This window comes from Zootoca vivipara, chromosome 4, assembly GCF_965207765.1.
Source record: "Zootoca vivipara chromosome 4, rZooViv2.hap1.1, whole genome shotgun sequence".
Taxonomy (NCBI): domain Eukaryota; kingdom Metazoa; phylum Chordata; class Lepidosauria; order Squamata; family Lacertidae; genus Zootoca; species Zootoca vivipara.
The window spans coordinates 50875725-50898919 of record NC_142587.1 but is presented as its reverse complement, the minus strand read 5'-3'; the positions used below and the strand labels follow the sequence as shown (position 1 = coordinate 50898919).

Genomic DNA, 23195 nt, shown 5'->3' with positions numbered 1-23195 from the left:
TATGGTCCACAATGCTGGGGACAAATCTGAATTAAGCGCTTTGCAACTTGTGAACATATTCAAGTCTTAGAAAAGTGGTCAAATTGTCACCCTTTCATTTCACATTTCCAGTCTTTAGTTTGTAACATCAATGAAAAAGTAGATCAAACCACAATTCAACAACAGCATTCTCTCACCAAAACAAAAAAGCCTTCTAAGAATTAGACACAAGAATGCATTGATGCTGATTTTGTTTCAGGAATACATACGGTACATAATGAAGACAATGGGTTTTACTACAGAAAAGAGTCCTTTCCTTTTTTTTCATAAAAGAAACGCTAATACTCTTACCTCAAGTTAAAAATTTAAGTAAAGTGAAGCACAATGCAGGAGGCAGAACAACAGTGCATAGAGGATTGCCACAAAAATGTAACAACAGACACCAACATGGGCCAGACTTTTCAATGCAGAAAATGTAATGTCTGATAATAGGTGATATAGAATATTTCAGACATGAAGATTTGTTAGAAGTCTTGCATAAATCACTAATATTACGCTGTTTTACAGAATCAGGATACAGATCAAGTTAATGAAGCACTTTGAGCAAAATGTTGCTATTACAGAAGCGTACTTAAACCGAGGTATGACTGTACTACTATATCAACACACTATCGAGAATGTAAGAAAAGTAGCTAAATGAGAGCAAAGGCCTAGCTAGACTCACAAGCTAGACTTGAGGGCAATAGACCTCTCCCTTTGTTGTTCCCCAGCAACTGGTATTCAGAGGCATGCTGCCTTTGATTTTGGGAGTAATTTAAAGCCATAATCATGACGTACTTAATCCTAAAACCAAGCTGGCCACCACCACAGTTTGTGACAGGGAATTCCAGGGTTTAACAATGCATAGTGTGAAGTACTTTTAATCTGTCCTGAATCTCCCATCCCACTATTCAGCTGTATTATGATTTTTGCTAACAAGAGCGTTTCTTCAGTTAGCCATTTCCAAAATTACCATACTGAGTAAGCTCAGTTAATGGAGCATGAGACTCTCTATCTCAGGACTGTGGTTTCAAGCCCCATGTTGGGCAAAATATTTCTGCATTGCAGGGGGCTGGACTAGATGACCCTTGTGGTTCCTACCAACTCTACAATTCTATGATTCTATGATCCAGACTGCAGCCTCACACCAGTTTTCTCCTGAAATTGACCTGCTATTTGCCCCTCAATGTGCTGTTTGTAGTAAATAACATCTTCAGGGGCAAAGAGGTAGCAGAAGATAGGAGGAAGCCATTTTTAATGGAAGACATCCAAAATAGAAGCAACCAGGGTAAGTGTGTTTATTAACTGAAACGAAAAAACTTACACAAGCAGCTTTGGGGACATTTTACTTCTTCAAGCAAAAATCTAACATAGAAAAAAATCCCTAAACCATCACTGAAGTCTGCTTCCCAGGTTAATATTTCATTTTGAAAAACCCATGGAACATTTTTACTTCAACATATTGCATTGACTTGGACAAAAAACAACAGCACACTAAACAAAAATCAGTTGATTTCTTGGGATATTTTCTCCCCAGGCACTTTTGTGTGCAGAAAGTAGATGGTAAATAGTAACCTAGCCATTCGGGGGAAATCTACAAGACAAAGATGAATTTCTACTACCTGACGATGGACCTTGACATGCGGAGATTACCATCCTCTTCAACCACTAGGTGCTACTATATAATTTGGTTGCAATTGACATTTATATAAAACAAAATTGACTATTTTTACCTAGCACATCATCTGAAATTGCTAGTGTTTATCCTTACTTCTGTCTACCCAACAACCTGTGTGTTGTATAAGAACCAGACTAGACAGATCTGTTACAAGTCAAACTTAAATTTCTCAGAAACATGGAGCAGCCATTGCTTCTGTATCCCAGAATCCTAACTGTGTAAGCTGATCTATGTAGCACCTGAGTGGAAATTATTCAGCCTGTAATTTCCAGATTAGAACTGACTCTACAAACTGACTTCACCGTTACATCAACAAAATAATTTTTCATTTTTCATTTTCCCTCGTTCCCCTTACCCCCTGCTCTGTGTAGAATCTTGTTTGATGAAGAATTATGGAGAAGCTGCAAGCTTGCTATGCATTAATGACACTTGGGTTGGTCCCTATATATTACCCAACTGTGGACTGTAAATAATATTAACAGTTGAAATTTGAGAACATTGTTTTATTACTGTGCAGGTTATAATCTCCTAGAATACCTATGCTATAGGTCTAGTCCTGTGTAAATTATGCAATGAAAAGTGAACCCAGGATTAAGAATTTTTTTTAATGTAAGTATCATTTTCAGTGCAATTTGCTGTAACATATCTTCTGAATTCCCTGAGCTGCTTAAGATTGGTTTTAAGTCCAATCTTTAGGTTTAAGTCCTAAAAACCAGTGTCTGACTAAGGCAAATATAATCACTTTTATTAAATTCACTATTTCAACAAGACAAACCTAAGCTCTAAAGCAGCTCAGAAGTGCCATCTTGTGGCAAGACAAGAAATGTTGTCTTATTAGACAATTACTGTATCCTAAAGACATCTGTATTGTTTTAATATTCGATTGGGAGCCGCCCAGAGTGGCTGGGGAGACTCAGCCAGATGGGCGGGGTATAAATAATAAATATATTATTATTATTATTATTATTATTATTATTATTATTATTATTATTATTGACTTAGGCCAAAGGCTCATCTAACCCAGTAACAACTAGATGTCAATGGGGAGCACACAAGCAGAATATGAGTGGAAGAGCACTCTTCCTACTTGTGATTTCCAGAAACTGGCATTCAGAGGCATGTTTCTTCCCCCAAAACCAATAATAAATGTTAAAAGTGCTAGACAACTGTATAAGCAGACACTGAAATGAGCTAGTTTAGATTCGTATGTTCTGAACAATTTATTCAGTCATTTAAGTATTTTACACTGCCTTTAAAGATTAAAAACCTTCTCAAATTCAACTGAAACTCTATTTACATTAAAAATAAATACCTATATTAAACAAGCATTAATTTCCAAAATGTGATTGAATTACAAGTCAGAAGGACAGTATGGCTGGATATAAATAATTTTAAAAAGCTTTCCAAGAGATTGATCCAAAGGAACAAGTTTTGCCAGAATCCAAATTAATTTCGTAAAGTTGGCCCAAGGAACACCCCCTCTACTCTTGCACCAAGCTAACTGCAAAGGCATACTGTCAATCTGATAGTACCTTTCCCTCATTTTAGATTGTGATACTTATGATTTGATCACAGGAAGGATCATCAGGAAACATACAATAATCCAAGGAAATAAGTTATATATAGGTTACTGTATGGTGGCATATAAACACACATTCAACATATTAAAGCATTGTTTTAATGCTATTATTTCCAATCAGTATATTTTTTTAATATATTTGATGTTATTGTCTACTGATTTTCTACATGATTTTCTGAAACCAAGTGAATGATGGACTAAAATTTCATAATCACATCTAAATTACTGTCATGCTATTCAGACATTTCAAGATGTGTAGATGTAATGATTCAACCTTAGCTTAGCAATCAGAAAAGCATTTCAGCATTTCAGAAAAGCATTTCAGATTATATAAAATCATATTCCATAAAAATGCAAGAAAGTCACTCAATGGAAAAAGAAATAAAACTTGTAAACTGTTGATATACTCTTCCACAACACACAGAAGTAAAAGGCATCAAGTACCCCGCTCCAAAAAAGTATAGCTGTGTTAGGCTATTGTAACAAAAACAGCAGTCATGTAGCACTTTAAAGGCTAACAAATTTATTATGGGATGAAGCGTTCACAACATATAATTCACTTCAGATAGAAGTTGAATTTGATGAAGTGGACTCTTGAATATGGTGAACTCCAACCTGTTCCTCATGCTGATTGTGTTTCTTCTCCTAAACCTTAAGATCTGCTTTGGAAGCCCTCCAGTTCACTAAAACTTCAGTTGTAATATACTTGGAAGGCTTCTCTCTTTTTTATTTTTAAAGTATTTTTGTTCACTAACTTCTGCCTGTTAAAGGGAATACTAGTTTCTATAGCTCGCAAAATTATTCCACAAGACTTAAGTTCTTTATTATGCCCAATTATGAACGCAGTCAAAGACATACTGTTGCCCAATAATAAAATACTGTTTCAAAGAAACCACAGTAAACTGAGCAATTTGGCATTTTGAATGCTGCCTTTAAATTGAATACAATTAAATAAGGCTCACCTTATCAGATGAGAGCAAGTAAATAGGAGTTAATTGGGGAACTTCACTTAAATCACAGCTCAAATGAAGTAGTGTCAGGATTTCGGTAAGAACATCATATCTTTTGGCATTGCTCATTTTGAGCAAATTGAAGTCATCCTTTGTTTGAGTAGACAAACCCTTGACATTCACTTCCAAATGTGCCTGCGAATACAAGGCAGAAATATTAGCCTTCAAATGTATTAAAATTCACTTTTAAAAACCCAGGGTTACTACATTAACTGCATTACACTGATGCACCCTGATAATCTTTCAATCACCAGCTACTTGGGTTGTTTTTTATAGCAACTACACACATTAACACAATACAGAAAGCAGAAATGGTACTACGTACAGTGACAATGAATATTTACTTGTTAAGATCACTGTTGATCTTGTTTAAAAATAGCCCAAAATATTTTTTCCAACACCCTAGAATTAATTTAAATGCTAGATCTGAATGTTGGAACTGGGTTATACTGCCTTTTCTATCAACTGAAGAGACTATAATATGGAATTTTATTACTAGAGAAGGAACAGTTGAAATGCTATAGCACAGACTTACAGACATATTCTTGGAAAACCTATCTGCCTAAAAATCTGTCATTTTCCTGAAAGCAGGATTCTTTAAGAAAACATTGAGAAAAACATTTGCAAACAAAACTTATGTCTACCATACCTGACAAAGAATGGCTTCTCCACCACCATTTCCATAGGGCAGATGGACAATCATCATATCTTTATCTGGACTCTCCAAGTAACCTAGTAGCTTCATGGGGCTTAATTCTTCTGTAGTTTCCCTCTCAAAAACTTTCCCACTAGCAAGAACATTTAGTCTAACCTCTTTGCTCTTTGCTGTTGAAAACACGAAGTCCTGTATTTTGCCCATCAGTTCATCTTTACTTTTTAGCTGTATTCCACCAAAAGTGAAAAAAGAAGCAAGTCCCAAAATCTTCCCACCTTTTGACATAAAAGCAAGAAATTGTTTGGACACATCATCTGAAATGGGGTGTGATGCAGCAACGACCAACAGCAATGCATTGTCAAGCCATGGAACGCTCATAACTTGATTCTCTAACAACTGGTAGACTGTATAAGCATTAACATCTACACATTCCATGATGAGTGATTTTATTTCCTCAAATTTCACTTTTCCAGGATCAGAACCAACATAAATTAAAATATTAGGAGGCTTCCCAGTAAGGTTTACCCTTTTCAGGTTTCCTGCCAGATTATCACTAACATCTTCAGAATTGCCACTATAATCATCAGGAAGATCGGGAATGTTTTCTGCAGAGGCAAACTTAACTGACTCAATTGTGCTATTCTCCAGTTCCAAGCACTCATGACAGCTGGAAAGATGAAGGTGGTGATGTTCACCAGTTCCCGTTTCTTTTTCAGATATTTGCTCAAGTTGTTCAGGATGTTCATTTACTTTCTGCAATTTACATGCTGATCTCTGCATTTCTTGATCACCACCTGCTGCACAATCAAGAGCTTCCTCTTCTGGTTTAGCATCAGTCTCAAAAGTAGACCCTTGAGTCAGTTCACCAAGCGGCATCTTATTAGTATTTCCCTCTTTTGGGGTATTTGGAGCCAGTTGTTCTAACTCTTCCAATGCTGACTTCTGTAAGTGAACAGCTGACATATTTAAAGTAAGTTATTAAACAGAATGCATAATAATGACAATGTTGAATAATGCTGCCTTTAATATGAGCTCAAACTGGAGTTTTAATCATAAATAATTGTGATGACATGCCTCCATTTTACTATCAGCATGTTTGCAATGCAATATAACATTATGTTATCATGATGGAGCAGCTGTTGGTAAAAAATTATGTGCTTGCAAAGCACATCTCCAGATTAAACTGTTGGTGACTAAAGTCATCATTTGCCCTAACAAAAAAATGCCTGTCTTACTTAAACCCTATGCCAATAAACTATTGTACGCATACACAAAAGAAAAACCCCTAGCAGTTAGACTGAGGAGAAGTACGGCTAAGCAATTAAGTGAACCAAAACATGTGGCAAAGGTCAAGATTGGCATGTGTTAATTCTGGAGTCTCATATTTGGATATCCAACTAAGAACACTTCTGTGGCCTGACCTTCAAAAGGAATAAGCAACAAGGTCAGTTCAGCACACAACTGTGTATGGTCAGTGGTTATATTCTCTTATTCATCTGTGTAGGTTCTGAATTAAGAAATTTTCTTACAAAGTACAACAAATAATTGGTGTTGACTGGATGCAGATGCACAAATTATGGATACAGTTCTCATCAGCATGGCAGTCTGGATGACAATGTCATATCCCTTCCAATCTCAAAATACCAATGCACTTTCCCATTTGCTATCTGTGCCCATTGTGTTCACTTACTATTAATGTAGAAGACCTTGCACAACTACTGGTGCATTGAAATCACTAGTTTCAATGCATCTCCAATTATGCATGCTTAAAAAACAACATTTTTTAAAATAGAAGTTTGTATTCCAAAGCAGTTACTAGATTTTGCATTATTAAGTAACATACAATTATAGACATCACCAGGAGGACCTGAACTTCTAAATTCTCCAGTATCTGGAGGATACTTTGAGATGGTTAAGTATTTATATCTTTTTTACACTCCAGAAACACTCCAGGATAAAAATTAGATTTATGCTTGTCAGTCTTCAGCTTACCTAATCAACAAAATAACTGAATTGAGAGATTAAAAATTAAATGTTTACAAGAATGGTGTGAACACCAAATAACTATTTCAGAGGAGAGGTGCTCAAGTAAAGTTCCATGTTTTAACACACAATTCATAATGCTAATACTACTACTACTAATAATAAATGAACTCAATGATGGCCCAACATTTTGGACAACAAGTCAAGTTCAAAATATAAAACTGCATCACTAGAACACAAAAACCATTAGAACTTGTGGCTCTCCAGATACTGTCAAACTACAACTTCCATCATCCCTGACCACTGGCTATACCGATTCAATTACAGGTTCTCCCCTTATAGTGAGCACTACTGTACATACTGTATATAACTGCCCTGTTGCCTAGCGTAATTTACTGTACTGTACTTCTAGTTACTGAGAATGGGAGTTGATGCCATCAAAGTTGAGGAAAGTATTTTATGGTGTAGTTGTGTATGATTGTCTATGATATCTAGCCCTCTACTTCTCTCAAGATGTATCAAAGAGTCTTATTATCTCTGGCATTTATGACACCCATCTGCACAGTGGCCAGTCATTATTGATTGATTGTTTCAATATGTAATGTATTGGATGTATAAGAAGTCCCAACCCCAAGCACTGAATTCAGTGAAAAGTGTAGAAATAGGTTGCTTGTCACAAGTATGTTGTGTTGAAGTTGACAGCACATAATCTTGACCTAGCAATATTAAGACTGGGCCTCAAATTCACAAAATATGCACCTAGTAAATGATAGAAATAATGGAATTACAATTAACAATTAACAGACAGAAGAATGGACCCGTTTTCTTGCACAGAATGTCAATGAAGTTATGTTGGTCCAAGTCCAAGCTTTGTGGGCCACTGCAATGGAACACTTTAATTATAAAGATACTTACAAACAATTTTTTGAGGCTTCATTCCATTATCCATTTGGAGTCTATTTTCCATGAATGCTATCCCAAGGCTACTGAAGTTATCTATGCTTGTTTCAGCAAATAATATGTAAGGTTCTCCAGGTCTGAAGGCCAAAGGTGAACAATAGTCTGACCACTTCACAATCTGAAGAAAAAATCATGACATATTTCCCAGATTATTATTTTTTAAAATTATGTGGCAGTCATACCCATAGTTGTGCATTTTGCCTAGGAATACAGGAATTTAGGAGTGTGCACTGGTTTCTGACAAATTCTGAATCCTGTGGCAAAGCAGGATGCTTTGGAAGGATTTCAGCTTAGCAAAGGTGCAAGTTCTCTATGAGGCAATCAGAGCCAAAGAGAGAGGACTGAGTTTTCTTTTTCTTTCTTTGTTTGTGTTTTTATCTAGATTATGTTATTTTATCTTATTGTATTATAAAAAAGCTTTACTAAAATCTTATGAAAAAAAATAAAATAAAACCAAAACCATTACAGAACATACTGACCTTTTCTGTTGAGCAATTTACAGCTTGAGGACCGCCTGCTTGAATGGAAATACTTTCAGTTAGAAATGTGATACGTTCTGTTTCCAATATTTTATCCAAATAATGAAAAGGCGATACAATAAGCAACGTCCATTTGTTTAAATCATCAACAGACTGGAAAAGAGAGAGAAAAAGGAGATGCTTAACCACATTTTGGGAAGCTTACCTCTTCCTCCACAAATTGAGCTCAGATATGTAATTTCAGAAAAACACAAGTTAAGACTAACTTCACTACACTTTGCTCTACCTGGACCCAACTGAAACAAAAGAGCCCTACTTGGTCAGACCAAAGGCCCATCTAGTCCAGCACCATGTTCTCACTGTGGCCAACCAGTGGCTAAAGAGAATCATCTCCTATACTTGGTGTGCCATACCATATACATTTTTGGAATCCCATGCCTTTGATGGCATCTTACAACACCTTAACCTCCAACATGTATAGGAAGGGAATCTACTTCTCATCTTTGTTAGTTAAAAGTGTTAGTCTCTATCATGAAAACCCTATATCAGTGTTTCTCAACCGCTGTTCCGCGGCACACTAGTGTGCCGCGAGACGCTGGCTGGTGTGCCGCGACGTGCGCCGACGAGAAGGGCGATTTTCATTGTCACGTGCCTGGCGGCCGCCAATAAACAATACTGGCCCGCCGGAAAGGAAGCCGGCCGGGTCACGAAGCGGGGCGAGCGCAGCTCTCAACAGCCACCACCACGGGAGGGTGGTTTTAGACAAACTTAAAGAAGCTGGCTGGATGAGCTCAACCTGAAACTTGCTGAGCAAAGGATTGTGCTGGCAGAGAAATCAGCGGCTTGTGAAGCCTTATTACAGGAGATTGCAACCAACACAGCAATTGGCAAGTGTTTCTTACAGTCATAATTATATAGTCAATATAGGGCGGCACAGAGTTAAATTTTTTAACTTTTTTAATGGTGGTGTGCCTCGTGATTTTTTTCATGGAACAAGTGTGCCTTGGCCCAAAAAAAGGTTGAGAAACACTGCCCTATATGCATGCCACTGGCAACTGAGAGTGGAAATTAGCCATATGTTAATACTAGCAATTCCAATAAGGAGTGTTGGGACTGCACTCTCTTGTACTTTATGACTGTCTAAAGATCAGAGTGTCACATAATAGCCACTAAGAGGCTGCTTTACATGTTACAAAACTAAAGTAATGTTTCAAAGAATTAACAAGATTACAAAAATTACGTCAAACAAAATAGTCCACAAATTGAGTTGCAGTGGTAGAAGTTTGCGTATACTGTATGGAGCCTATCTAAATATACTTAAGATAGCAACCTAAATGTTTTACTTGACTCTTCAATTTTACACGCGCTTTTAAAGATATTAAATTTTTGCTTGTTTGATTTTAACCCTCAGATCGATCATATGCAATAAATGAATTGTTGCATCCAGACATCAGGCTAATAGATTTCATCTTATTATATGTTTATTTTTAAAATATTTCACATTTTTGAAGGTCATGAGTGCTGACCCCAAGGGATGTTTTGCTTAATTTCACATTCTACAGTTAAATGTGCAATCTACCAGCCACTGTTCCAGCATGAGGCACAATGACTTCTGCCCCAGAAGAAAAACCACTGTTGCTATAATATCATGTAAGCATAACAGTGTAGAGCAAACTTTGTTGATGAAGCATAATACCATCACATGGGACACTCCTTGAAAACAGTCCAAAAGCTGCAGCTTGTGCAGAATGAGGCTGCCAGGTTACTAACTTGGACAGGAATATGGGATCTCATGTAACACTGAAGTTCTGCACTGGCCACCTGTGCACTACAGACACTGATTCAATGAGTCAGTGCTAAATGACTTAAGGAACCAAACATCTACAGAAGCTCATCTTCCAATACCAGCCACTCAATCCTTAATATGGGTGGAGCTCTACCTGCAGCTTTCAGATGTCAGTTGAATACAATTTTATTTAACCAAACTTTTGCTATCTGATAACAGAAGGTTTACGCTTCAGCAGTAATATATGTATCTGTGTTTAATGATTTTAATGCATTTTTAGGGACGTGGGTGGTGCTGTGGGTTAAACCACAGAGCCTAGGGCTTGCCAATCAGAAGGTCGGTGGTTCGAATCCCCGCGATGGGGTGAGCTCCCATTGCTCAGTCCCTGTTCCTGCCAACCTAGCAGTTCGAAAGCAAGTCAAGGTGCAAGTAGATAAATAGGTACCACTCCGGTGGGAAGGTAAACGGCATTTCCGTGCGTTGCTCTGGTTCGCCAGAAGTGGCTTTATCATGCTGGCCACATGACCCAGAAACTGTATGCCTGCTCCCTCAGCCAGTAAAGCGAGATGAGCGCTGCAACCCCAGAATCTTCCGCGACTGGACCTAACAGTCAGGGGTCCCTTTACCTTTAATGTATTTTTTAAATTTGTACATGTTTTTAGCTATATTCAGGTCTTCCACTAGCACAACAGGGCTTCCCTCACCAACTAACTTGTGGGGTCAGAAGAACACCTGGAGTGACAGGCAAGGGGAGAAGAAGGGAAATAATTATGTCAGGCAAGCAGAAATGCTTACACCAAAATATTTGAAACACTGCAATGCTGAATTCCTCCCTCGGTGTTGTGGTTAACATTGTCCTAGGGTCTACATCTTTCATCCTACCAAAATATTTAAGATCATGTCACACATTACTTTTTTAATTATACACACAAAGCAGCCTGTATTAATACATAATTCACACATGCACATACAAGCATGATTTTGCCACTGCATGCATTTCACTGGTACATGCACCAAACAACTGGGAGTAATCACATCTCCATTGAATGTGGCTGCGGGGTGTGTGTATGTAAAGAAATAACACTACTTAACATACGAAGCATCCCTGTACTTTTTACAGGTTAGAAATTTAAAAAGCATGCTTTTCCTTTCTCAAACGTGCTTTTGATTATTCTTACTATTCAGGCACTGGGTGAAAATAGGCTTTCTAGAGCTTTCACCTGTAGTCTTCAGTTTTACTGCTGCTACATCTAATCATAGTTAGCTGCTTTTTCTCTTTAGAAACACTTGCTTTATATGAAGGAGTCGCGTTTAAACTGCAATGTTCTTGTTTGCAAGTCTGGGGGCCTTTCAAGCGAAAGGCAGGCTATAAACAAATCTGAACAAAACAACTGCACCACCATATTGTTGCACTCTCCCCAATCTAAGGAGAGCTGCACCTGTTAATTTCTGCCTACCCTCCAGCTGTCAAAGGGCCAGAAACCCCAGAGTATTAAAATGTACTTTTTTATATATAAAAAAAGCGTTTTCTATTTCATCTGTAAGCCACCTTGAGCCACTGTCCTGGAAAAAAAGGCGGGACATAAGCATTATAATAATAACAACTCCCTCCCCCGTCCAAATACCCTACACTTGTGTTGAGATATCATCTCCCTACCCCCATCCTATACACCAGGGGTGGGAAGCCTGTAGTCGTCCGTACCTGACTGGACCCCAACTCCCATCATCCCCGATCACTGACCAAACTGGTCGGGGGTGAGGGGGGCTGGGGTGTCCTACAACTGGAGGACCACACGCTTGCCCGTCCATTTTATGTACATCTGGCAAACTGGCGCGCTCTTCGTGCCTCCACGCGACACGGGCCGCGCCTCCTCCTCCTCCCTTCCCGCCTCACACCTGGGTCTCGTCAGTGAAGAACACCTTGTCCCCCACCCTCAGGCAGACTCTCTCCTCCTCCGGGGGGCGCCGGGGCCCCCGCTTGCGAAGCGGAAGGTGGGCAGCTTGCCGGCGCTGCGGAGTTTGGCGAGGGGAACAGCCGGGGCTGGAGGAAGAGGAGGAGGTAGAGAAGGTGAAGGAGCAGCGGGTCCTGTACAGCCTGCGCACCGTGCGGCGGATGAGCCCCGCCGAAGAGGCCCCCCAGCGAGCCCAGAGGTACAAGTAGCAGAGCGTGATCAGCATGGCGCGCGGGCGACGCGCCTGAGGGGCTCCAACCGCCAACCTACGCGCCCGCCCCCATCCGTAGCTCAGCAGCTGCGGAGAGGGTGCGGGAAGGGGCGGGGGAGCAGCCAACGCCGCCGCCACCCTGATTGGCTGTCCCGCCCTCCTCACGCGAAGATAACATGACTGCGGATTGGTCCGGACGTCTCCTCCCCCTCCCCTCTCTTGCTGTTGGTTCCAGGCACGAACAGGCACAAAAGACCCGGAAGCGCCATATAGCCGCGCTGTAGCTTCTCTATCCTCTTGCTACTTCTTTGTGCTATGTCTGTAGCAGAATTCAGAGAAGACTAGACTGCCTTTGGATGCGGAGGGTGCTTTTTGATTATTATTATTATTATTATTTTAAAAACTTTATTTTCTATAAAAGTTCGCATTTTCGTCCTTCGTTTCCTGGTTCCGTATCCGCATTTGATGCTACTCTCTGCTGTGTTATCATGTATCTAGAATTATGTAGTGCGCTTCCTATCTTTTTCTCGTACACGTGCGCGCTGCCCACGATTCTGTCTCCGATCGGTCCTGTGCAAATTTGGCGTACATTAGGTGGCTTTTGAGCGCGCCAATCCGCATCGGATCGGGCCGTATGGGAGGCAGTCAATCCGTGGTTGCACAAACAAAACCTTTTTGAAGGAGGATGGAAATGTTCCATAAAGAGATGTATAAAATCTCTTACCCAGTTCCTTGGAATGAGACACTATCCTTTCGCTTGTGACAATTTTTAAGCATACGTCGCTTGGAAGAAGTAAATTCCACTAATAAAAAAGAGGCTTGGCTGCTCGCAAGCAATTCTATAATCGTTGCAAGTTATGCAGAGCACTTTATTGTGTAGAATTTATTGGAACAGATACCTTAGTATCCAAAACACTGGAGGGATGTTCTGGAGCAACATTTTTCAAAGTAATATTGCTATTCCCAGCTAAAAAAACATTTTGTTTTTCAATATTTTGAAAATATACGTTATAAAGATACAAATATTTGAACATCCAATATTTTGGGGGGGGGGGCACGACCACGGGAGGATTTCTGCCTGCTTGTGAGAATTCCGGAGCTTACCTTTGGTGAAGTGTTCGCTTCCCTCCTGCCTCCTCAATGCTGCCTGTCTATCTAAGATTAGGACACATTATAAATCCTCCGTTGGCTTTTCCGTTGGCTGCTCCTCATTGGACAAGAAAGCTAGCAAAAACGGATTTCTGAGGCTTTATTGTTGTTGTTGCTGCTGGGTAAAGACAGCATCCGTTCATGCTCATAAATAGAAACCTAACTACTCTGCTTCCAATAAGCTGAACCATTTTCTGTAAATCTATTTAAAGAAAGGGAAACTGAAAGCACAGAAGCTTTTTGGGCATGTCTATTTATCTTTGGGCATGTCTATTTGTCTTTTTATCTGCACACAGTTCTTGGGTGGCAATCCAACTAAGCTTTAAGCAAGCAAGATAGATTACTTATCTACAAGCACAGATAGCATTGCATTGCTGGAAGCAGTGCCTACAACTACGTATACAACTACATATACAGTACTTGGGCAAAGTGTGTGTGTAAATGCATATGTGAAAATACTGTATAGGAAAAGATACCTAAATGCAATATTTAAATGCATTCTATCAGGGGAAATTTCTTTGCAAAAATATGACTATTAAGCTAATTAGAAAACAAACATGTCTATATTAGGAGATAATCAGCCTGATGAAGACAATATCTTGGGGCAGGACGTCACCAGCACTCCATGCATCAGCACTGGTGAGGGGCAAGACTATTTTGTCTCCCTGGGTACCACCAAAACTAGCAACCTCTCTATTGACGCTGAGCTGGACAAGCGTATTGGCAAGGCAGCTACGGCAATCACCTCTCCAAAAGGCTTTTGGAGAATGTGATGCTAATGACCAAGATGAAGGTCTACCAGGCTTGCATGTTGAGGATGCTGCTTTATGGAAGTGAGTCGTGGGCAACTTACAACTGTCAGAAGCAACTCCTCAATGGTGTCCAGATGTGCTGCATCAGGAATATTTTGAGCATCACATGGCAGAACAGAGTCTCAAACAAAGATGTGCTCTCCGAAGCCCAAATTCCCAATAGGTTCACACTCCTGTCTCAATGATGTCTATGCTGGCTTGGTCATGTCAACAGAATAGAAGATGGCAGGATCCTGAAGGATGTGCTCTATGGGGAGCTGGCTTCATGCACCAGGCCCATTGGCAGACCAACTCTGTGTTACAGAGATGTTTGCAAATATGACATGAAGGCTGGCAACATCAACCCTGCCGTGTGGGAATCCCTTGCAGACAACCACTGTGCCTGGGGAATTCCATTCCTCCCATGCTGCAGATGTGTGGGATTGTGACATGTCACATGTCTGTTTACATTCCAGCACAGATTGTTGGAGTCTCGTGAGCGGAACATCCGCTCTGTATTGCGTTTGTGTTCTCTCTCTTCGAGAAGAACGACAAGGAGAGAAGCCATGTTTTCTTTGTCCTGGTTTATGTACAATAAATGTAGCCTAGTATGCACACCTCGAGCCAGATCTGTTGTGTGTTTACTCTGCTGAGTAACGTGTGCTCATGCACAGCAGCATGAGTCACAGACGCATGTCAGAGGAGGATGACTGATGGATCTCCGCAGTGGCAAGGCTGAGAAGGGAGACGCTCCAACTGGGGTCTGTCCAGCTGGCTTTCCATCCCACGGTTCCGACAGTTGTGTTGTGCATCCATAACAGTGACCAGAGGAGGAATGACTGCAGAACGGGAACACCTTCCTCTGCCCCAGCTGCAGATGAAAACTTATCTCTCGTGTATCAGTCTCTACAGTCACAGGAAGTGCTGTAACTCTCCAGCAGTTTGACTTCAACCATGATGGTGCACTTTTCCATTGTTCTTCAAGACAGACGGATGCCTCCAACAGGCCAAGGGCTGCAAAAATGTTTTTCAGTGCAAATTTTAAAACAAACCAAGGCTGACCAGAAAGGTGACAGTGAAGCAATGCCCAAGTGAATAGAGAATGGCTCAGCTGTCAAACCTTCACTGCACTCATCAAAACCAACTCTACATGGGCCCACATCTCCCCACTTGAACCACTATGAACGGTGGAATTGGCACTCTACAGGTGCCACGCAAGAACCTGTTCCACATTTGTAAGAATGAGATCGCTGAGTGCGGCATCACCTACATTTCAGAACTCCCTGCCTATTGGTATCAAGCAGGCGCCTTTGCGGAGCTGTTTTTGGCACCTGCTGAAAACATTCAGTCCAGATACTTAGGAGGTTGGCGTGAATTTCAACCTGTTTTAGTATTTTAACTTTTTGTGTGTTTTAAACTACTGTAGATTTTTCATGCTTTTATTGTTTTGTGATTTTGTAAGCCACCAAATTTCTCCCCCGCCCCTACTTCTAAACAGGTGTGGACAGGGTTGCATCCTAAACCCACCTTTTACTTGGCACCTCAGAGGCACAGCCTGGAGCATGTTTTTGCAAGGGGAACCAATAATCTATCTCCAAAGAGGAGGCTGGATCAGTCACCTCTTTAAATGGATTTCCAGAGGAAGCTAGTGAAATCTGGCAACAGAAAGGAGATGCTGAGTCAGCAGGAGGTCTTTTTTTTTTAAAAAAAACCACACCAATGAATTGCTAGAATATGGCCAAACATGCTTCGATCTGACCATATTTGGCCATACTGCAAAATGCAGCCCTTTTGCTCTTTGCCCTTAGAGGCTACAGTAGGCGTTATTTATGATATTTATTTATTGAACATATGGTTTCCCATAAAACCTGTTTCAACAGATAAGCAGAGGTATAAGACCAGGGGCAGACTGGATAGGGACAGGTAAGTGGAAGGAAAATATTTTGCGTTTACTGGGATCCCCGTGAGATTAACAGCAAAGGCGACTGCGTCTCCCTCAGGTAAGTATGAAACAGGACTCAGCACCCATGGTTTCTCTGCCTGATCCTTCCTGTTCTGTTTGTCTCCTTTCTACTCTGTAGAATTACAGAACTATAGAGTTGCAAGGTACCCCCAAGGGTCATCTAGTCCAACCCCTGCAATGCAGGAATCACAACTACAGAATCCCTGACAGTTGGCTATCCCACCTCTCTTTAAAAAAAAACCTCTAGCTTATGATCAGAAGCAAGGTGAGCTGTGCTGGAGGTTGGGTGAGGGAGGAAAGGAAAGGCTGTAGCTCAATGGGAGAGCACTTGCCTTGCACACAGGTCCTGGGTTCAATCCCTGGCGGCCTCTCCGTCAGGACTGGGAGAGGCCCCTGCTTAAAATCCTGGAGAGCTTCTGCTGCCCACCAGTGTGGACCATCCTGAGCCAGATGGACCAAAGGTCTAATCTCATCCAAGGCACCTTCCTGAGCTCCTAGGCTAAATTTAAAACAGCAGCCTGGGCAGTTGGAGGAGCCTTGGGGCAGCAGCAGAGCGCAGAGGTTGTTCCTGGCATCCCCAGGTGGAAAGCATCAGGTGTCTGGAGGCCCAAGAGCTGCTGCTGATCAGGCAAGGCAGCAGGCTAAATGGACTGAAGACCAGACTTGGTACGTATATGGACAGAGTTTTGCCTAGAGAGTAGCTGTAGCTCAGGGAGACTGAGCCTGTGGTCTGAACAGAAACACAGGAATCATTTCCAAGAAACTATAGGACTGAGCAACTATGCAGGAGCAACTGGAGAAATGGCCATCATCATCCCTAGACCCTGAACTTCCCACCTTATATTCCAGGGACAGCCAATGCTGAACTACAACTCCCAGCGGCTCCAGCTAGCACAACTAGTAGTGTGGGATGAGGGCAGCTGTAGGACAGAAACATCTGCTGAGCCCCATATAGGTTACCCCGTCATTATTATTTATTTCACGGATATACCACCTTTCCTTCAAGCAGCTCAGGGTGCCATACGTGCCCCCTGCCCTACTTTAATCTTCACAACCACCTTGCAAGGTAAATTACCCCGAGAGACAGTGGCTGCCTCCAGGTCATCTGGTGATTTGAACCCAGACATTCCTGGTCCTAGTCCAACATAACATCTGGATCATTAGAAAGCTTTGAACCAGTGTCTGCATGCAGTGGTGGACTGGGTGAGGGCCCATCAACTGTGCTTGACTCCTAGGAAGATGGGGGCTGTATGCGAAGGTAGCTCCCATGTTTGGGAAACTGGCAAATTACCTGTTCTGGATGAGGAGGCAGATGGGACAACATGGAGAAGATCTGGCACCATGTCTTCTAAAACAAGACACAGGTGGGCCACCTAGGAACATCCTGTCTTACTTAGCAAACATCCAACAGTGAAACAGTGTGGTCTAGTTACCCCTACTTCCAATTTGTTTTTATTTATTCATATACCGCCACCCTCCTCTCATCCTTTATTTTCTCTTCGGAATCTTCCAACATTCAGCTTCTTTGGATGTCCACAAATTCTCGTCACAAGAGAGGAAGCAAAACTTTTTTTCCATCCAATTTCTCCACGCTATGCACAATTGGTTAGAAGTCTATCATGTTGCCTCTTTCTTTCTTTAAACCAAAAAAGGCCCTAACGCTATTTTCTCATAGGACAGAAATATCAAATACTTCAGCAATAGAAAAAGATTTAAAAATAGCAATAAATTAAGCAGTTCAGAACTATCATTAAAAGGACTGGCTACTCAAGAAAAATAAAAACGACTGCATAAAAATGTAACAGATGGGGCAAGTGCAGCTTTATAGAATTGTAGAGTTGGAAGGAACCGCAAGTGTCATTAGTCCAACCCCCTGCAATGCAGGAATCTTTTGCCCAATGTGGGGTTTGAACCCACAACCCTGAGATTAAGAATCTCAGGCTCTACTGACTGAGCTATCTGAGTTGTCATAAAAAATACACATGCTCTTTTCCTAAAATGGGGGAACAACCTGGTAATGAAAAGGTTTGTTAGTGTTATGTGTAACTTTTTAAGAAAATCAAACCTCTGCTTCTTTAGAATGGGATGAAGTTTGAAAGTGACTGCAGAATAGTTTTAGGGAGAGAAGCACCATGACTCCTCACTCATGAGAATGAGTGGCCGTAAAGGGGAAATAACAGCTTTCTTTGCCTTGCCTTAGGGAAAAAATGGCAATGCAGAGAGAAAACGGGCAGCACTGATTTATTAGGGAGAGGCAAAATGCATCTGTCTGTGCTGGGTAAGTTGACCAAACCAGGGGCAAATTGAGTGGTGCCATCTTAATTCCTATTGACACCAGCAGGCACCTTTGCTGTACTGTTCTTGGAGCCTGCTGGCACTTTTCTCCGTCAGGCAAGCCTCTCTAAATGTGTAAATTTGACGTGTATTCCAATGAGTATTATTTTTTGTGTATGTGTATGTACTTAAACGCCAGCTTTGTTTGCATTTGGCAGATTTCTTAGCTTGATTTGTTTTTTACTTCTGACTCATATGGATGTGCATTTTAAAGTGCATTTTATGTAAACTGCTTAGAGAGTTTCACTCTCAAGGTGGATGAAAATGAATGAAGTTACCTGGGATGCTGATGGGGCTTGCTTGGTTTCCCTGAAGCTGGAGAATACATTAGTGTTGCATAGCTTGCCTCTAATCTTTGTTGTCTAAAGTGTCCTTCCCCTTGTCCTAAAGCAGCTGCCTGAAGTCTGTCCCGTCTTGCGTTCCCTACAGATCCATTCCAAATGGCGGAGGATGAGGTTGCCACTCTGGTCATGGACAACGGCTCCGGAATGTGCAAAGCAGGATTTGCGGGAGACGACGCTCCACAGGTCGTGTTCCCCTCCATCGTGGGGTGGCTCAGGCACCAGGGGGAGGAGCAGAAGGGCAGCTATGTGGGGGATGAGGCACAGAGCAAGAGGGGCATCCTCACCCTGAAGTACCCCATCGAACATGGCATCGTCAGCAACTGGGACGACATGGAGAAGATCTGGCACCATACCTTCTACAACGAGTTGCAGGTGGCCCCTGAGGAGCACCCAGTCTTGCTCACGGAAGCAGCCCAGAACCCAAAGACGAACCGCGAGAAGATGACGCAGATCATGTTTGAGACTTTCAACACGCCAGCCATGTACGTGGCCATGCAGGCCGTGCTGTCGCTCTATGCCTCTGGCCGCACCACCGGAATTGCCATGGACTCCGGGGACGGGGTGACTCACATGGTACCCATGCATGAGGGGTATGGCCTGCCCCACGCCATCAAGCGCCTGGACCTGGCTGGCCATGACCTGACTGACTACCTCATGAAGATCCTGACTGAGAGGGGCTACAACTTCGTCACCACGGCCGAGAGGGAGATAGTGCAGGACATCAAGGAGAAGCTCTGCTACGTGGCCCTGGACTTTGATCAGGAGATGGCCACGGCCAGCTCATCTTCCTCCCTGGAGAAGAGCTATGAGCTGCCGGACGGGCAGGTGATCACCATTGGCAACGAGCGCTTCCGGTGCCCTGAGGCCCTCTTCCAGCCCACCTTCCTGGGCTTGGAGTTGGCTGGCATCCACGAGGAAATCTACAACTCCATCATGAAATGCGATGTGGACATCCATGAGCACCTGTATGCCAACACGGTGCTCTCTGGCGGCAGCACCATGTACCCTGGCATTGCTGACCGGATGCAGAAGGAGATCATGTCTCTGGCCCCCAGCACAATGAAGATCAATATCATTGCCCCGCCAGAGCGCAAATATTTGGTGTGGATCGGGGGCTCCATCCTGGCCTCTGTCTCCACCTTCCAGCAGATGTGGATCAGCAAGCAGGAGTACGATGAGTCTGGCCCATCCATCGTCCACCGCAAATGCTTCTAAAATCCAAGCAGCCAACCTCTTCTGGCCAAGTCAATATATATTGCTGCCTTGCTTTTATCTGTTGAATTCTGTCATCTTGCAGGATATTTAGTATTTGATTTGGCTCCTGCATTGGGCAACTATTGTCCATCGCTTTGCCAAGGCTTGTCCACAGTTGCGCTCTTGATAATAATATTATTTATACCCCGCCCATCTGGCTGGGTTTCCTCAGCCACTCTGATTGTGTACCACCTTCGCCTTTTCTTTTTTTCTGATTCATGTGGAGTTCAGTACTTTATTGCTTTCGATTTTCTCTGTTGAACAAAACAAGCCAATAAAATCATGCTAAATGAAGTAAAAATTGGTGGGCTTCTTGTAGTTCAACCCCCTGCAATGCAGGAATCACAGCTAAAGTATCCATGACAGATGGCCATCCAACCAGTGGCGGAGCTTCTGGGGGGCGGGTGGAGAGCAGGCGTGGGTGACGGTCCCAGGGGCGTGGCACGCCGCCTACAGGGGTATGGCGGCCAGCGCAGGTGGGGGACAGCCGCAATGGCACTCCACCGGGATTGCGCTGCAGGGGGCAGTGCGGTCCCCCCCTGCACTCCTCCTCTGCCAGTGCATCCAACCTCTGCTTAAAAACCTCCAAGGATGGAAACTCGTTCCACTGTTGAACAACTCTTTCTGTCAAAAAGTTCTTCCTGATGTTTAGTCAGAATCTCCTTTTTTGTAACTTGAATCTGTTATAGGAATTCTAAGGTCTTATATATCTATATATATAAAAATGTAAAAATCGTGAAAATCCAGGTTCCACTTTTCTCCGTAACCGCTTGACCGGTCGTCCTGAAATTTTGACACAACGATCCAGGCCACTCCCCGCATGTTGTTGGGGGCAAAAATCCCTCAAATAGCACACCTGCGCAGGTACAGACCTGGTTTTCCACCAACTCAAAGAGCGCCCTCAAGTGGAATTCCTCCCACAGTACACCCCCTCCCTTCCTGTGAAATCTAAGCCACACCCACAAACCAAATGACATCATCATCAACCAAGCAACTGAAACCACACAGGCGGCCATTATCAGACAGACTAGGCCGCTTTCCAGACTAGGCCAAGTGGAGGTAAGGGGGGGGCAATAGAGGGCAGGGATACGTAATGGGTCAGAACAGGGGGAGGAACACAGGGATGAAACCTGCCCTCTCCACAATATCTCCCCTCGGCTTTGCAGACTAGGCCATTTTCCAGACTAGGCCAAGTGGAGGTGGGGGGGGGGCAATAGAGGGCAGGGATAAGTAATGGGTCAGAACGGGGGGGGGGTACAGGGATGAAACCTGCCCTCTCCACAGTGTCTCGCCTCGACTCAGGGGGACTCTGAGGCTCAGGGGGATCTGAAGGGGGGCTATTACCCTCCATTTCACAGACTAACGCACAGCAACGCATGCAGGGCCAGCTAGTATAAAATAAATGTTCATAAATGTACAAGGCAAACACACACACACACACACACACATATATATATATAAATGTAGAAGGTGCATGTTTGTTATTCCCCACTTTTCTCCCACAAGCACTTACCCGATCGCCCTGAAATTTGGCCACAACCGCCGCCGATCCCGACACCTCCATAACAGGCCTAGACCGCCCCCCAGGGACCCACCCCACGTCCCTCACCAGCCCAGGAGACCCGGAACGCCCACGATCCCAACACCCAAATTCCACCACCACCAGACAGCAGGCCACTTGAAGAACAGGCCATTCCCCATCCCTCGCCATCCCAGGCCTCGCCCGCTACACAGATTGCGCCGCCAAGAAGGAGCAGACTAACCTGGGAGACAGACCACATACAAGATCCACCCCACCCCTGGAGCCAGACCAAAAAGATCCCAGAGACCGCCCAACCAACACACTCCAGAACCTTGACACCAGACCAACACCACAGATCAATACCTCCCTCGGACCCCTACATCCCTTCCATTCCACAAAGGAAATGTCCAGGTAAGATACAATATCATACTTTCCACTATGCAGATTTCAAGCCACCCTTGAAAACTTCCTTCTATGCCACCTTCCACACATACACTACACTACATATCTAACACACACACACAATTCTATTGCAATCATTCTTAACATTTCCATTTCTTTTTCTTTCCATTTCTTAACTACCACCATGAATACTCCTGCTCAACTACCAACGACAGAATCCCAGACACTGCCCAAACAACACACTCCACAACCTCTCAACCAGACCAACACCACAGATCAATGCCTACCACAAATCCCTACATCAGTTCCATTCCACAGAGGACTACCCAGGTAAGATACAATATCATACTTTGCAGTATACAGATTTAAACCCAACCTCTAAAAATTCCTCCCATACTACCTTGACCACATACACTACACTATATATAAAACACACACCTAATAATATTACAATAATTCTTACCATTTCTTTCTAATCCTTTTTCTTCCCACTTCTTAACTACCAGCATAGAAACTCCAACTCAATTGCCAACAAAGGGATCCTCCCCCATCGCACAATGACTATGTGAAAGACAATTGAACCGCAACATTAACACCAACAACGACGTACAATACAGACCATGCCACTACCACACCACAAACCCACCAAGAGGACACCAAAACCCCAACGACAACCCCGTCATCGCTACCTCAACCACAAAAGACTAAAATAAACACTATCCTTCAAAACGTTAACTACCTTCCTCCTTTCTTCCTAATTTCATAAACAATGCCACAGCAACGCATGGAAGGTGCATGTTTGTTATTGGCCACTTTTCTCCCACAACCACTTAGCTGATCGCGCTGAAATTTGGCCACAAGCTCTGAGTCACATGAGGGCGTGCAACCATCCACTTACACTGACCAGCTGACGCACCTAACACAGGTAAAACCTGGATTTGTGCAAAAAAAATTTGCACCCTCCAGTGGACATCCAACAAACAAAGGACAAACATACTCCCACAATCCCTCCCGCCCTGGAGACCACGCCTCCAACAGGGAGCAAACCTTCCCGAGAGCACGCCGCTCCTCAGGGAACCAAGCCCGCCTCGGAGACAGACCTCTCCTCAGTGACCCACGCACGCC

At 42.9% G+C, this 23195-nt stretch overlaps 2 protein-coding genes across 3 annotated transcripts in view; one reads left to right on the top strand and one right to left on the bottom strand.

Annotated features, from left to right (window-relative positions):
- The window catches only part of HLCS (holocarboxylase synthetase), a 91561-nt gene extending 78038 nt beyond the window's left edge, over nucleotides 1–13523 (bottom strand). Inside the window, exons 1-5 of one of the 2 annotated variants that reach the window (XM_060273578.2) lie at nucleotides 13416–13523; nucleotides 8363–8515; nucleotides 7839–8001; nucleotides 4935–5896; nucleotides 4238–4420 (exon numbers count right to left, since the gene is read on the bottom strand). In XM_060273578.2, coding sequence (XP_060129561.2) covers nucleotides 4238–4420; nucleotides 4935–5896; nucleotides 7839–7890 — 1197 coding nt within the window. In that variant the 5' untranslated portion in view covers nucleotides 7891–8001; nucleotides 8363–8515; nucleotides 13416–13523. Of the gene's footprint in view, nucleotides 1–4237; nucleotides 4421–4934; nucleotides 5897–7838; nucleotides 8002–8362; nucleotides 8516–12044; nucleotides 12460–13415 lie in introns of those variants that run through there. The other variant, XM_035116473.3, reaches the window with a different exon arrangement.
- Nucleotides 13524–16150: 2627 nt separating this feature from the next.
- On the top strand, nucleotides 16151–20492 carry LOC118085150 (actin, cytoplasmic 3-like). Its single transcript, XM_035115475.3, has 2 exons — nucleotides 16151–16251; nucleotides 18978–20492. Exon 2 carries the CDS (start codon nucleotides 18989–18991, stop codon nucleotides 20105–20107), a length of 1119 nt encoding a protein of 372 aa, XP_034971366.1. The 5' UTR covers nucleotides 16151–16251; nucleotides 18978–18988; the 3' UTR covers nucleotides 20108–20492.
- The last annotated feature ends 2703 nt before the right edge of the window (nucleotides 20493–23195 follow it).

Bases quoted from the DNA above. Each gene is read 5' to 3' on its own strand.
- LOC118085150 (XM_035115475.3), top strand. From the start codon at position 18,989: ATGGCGGAGGATGAGGTTGCCACTCTGGTCATGGACAACGGCTCCGGA.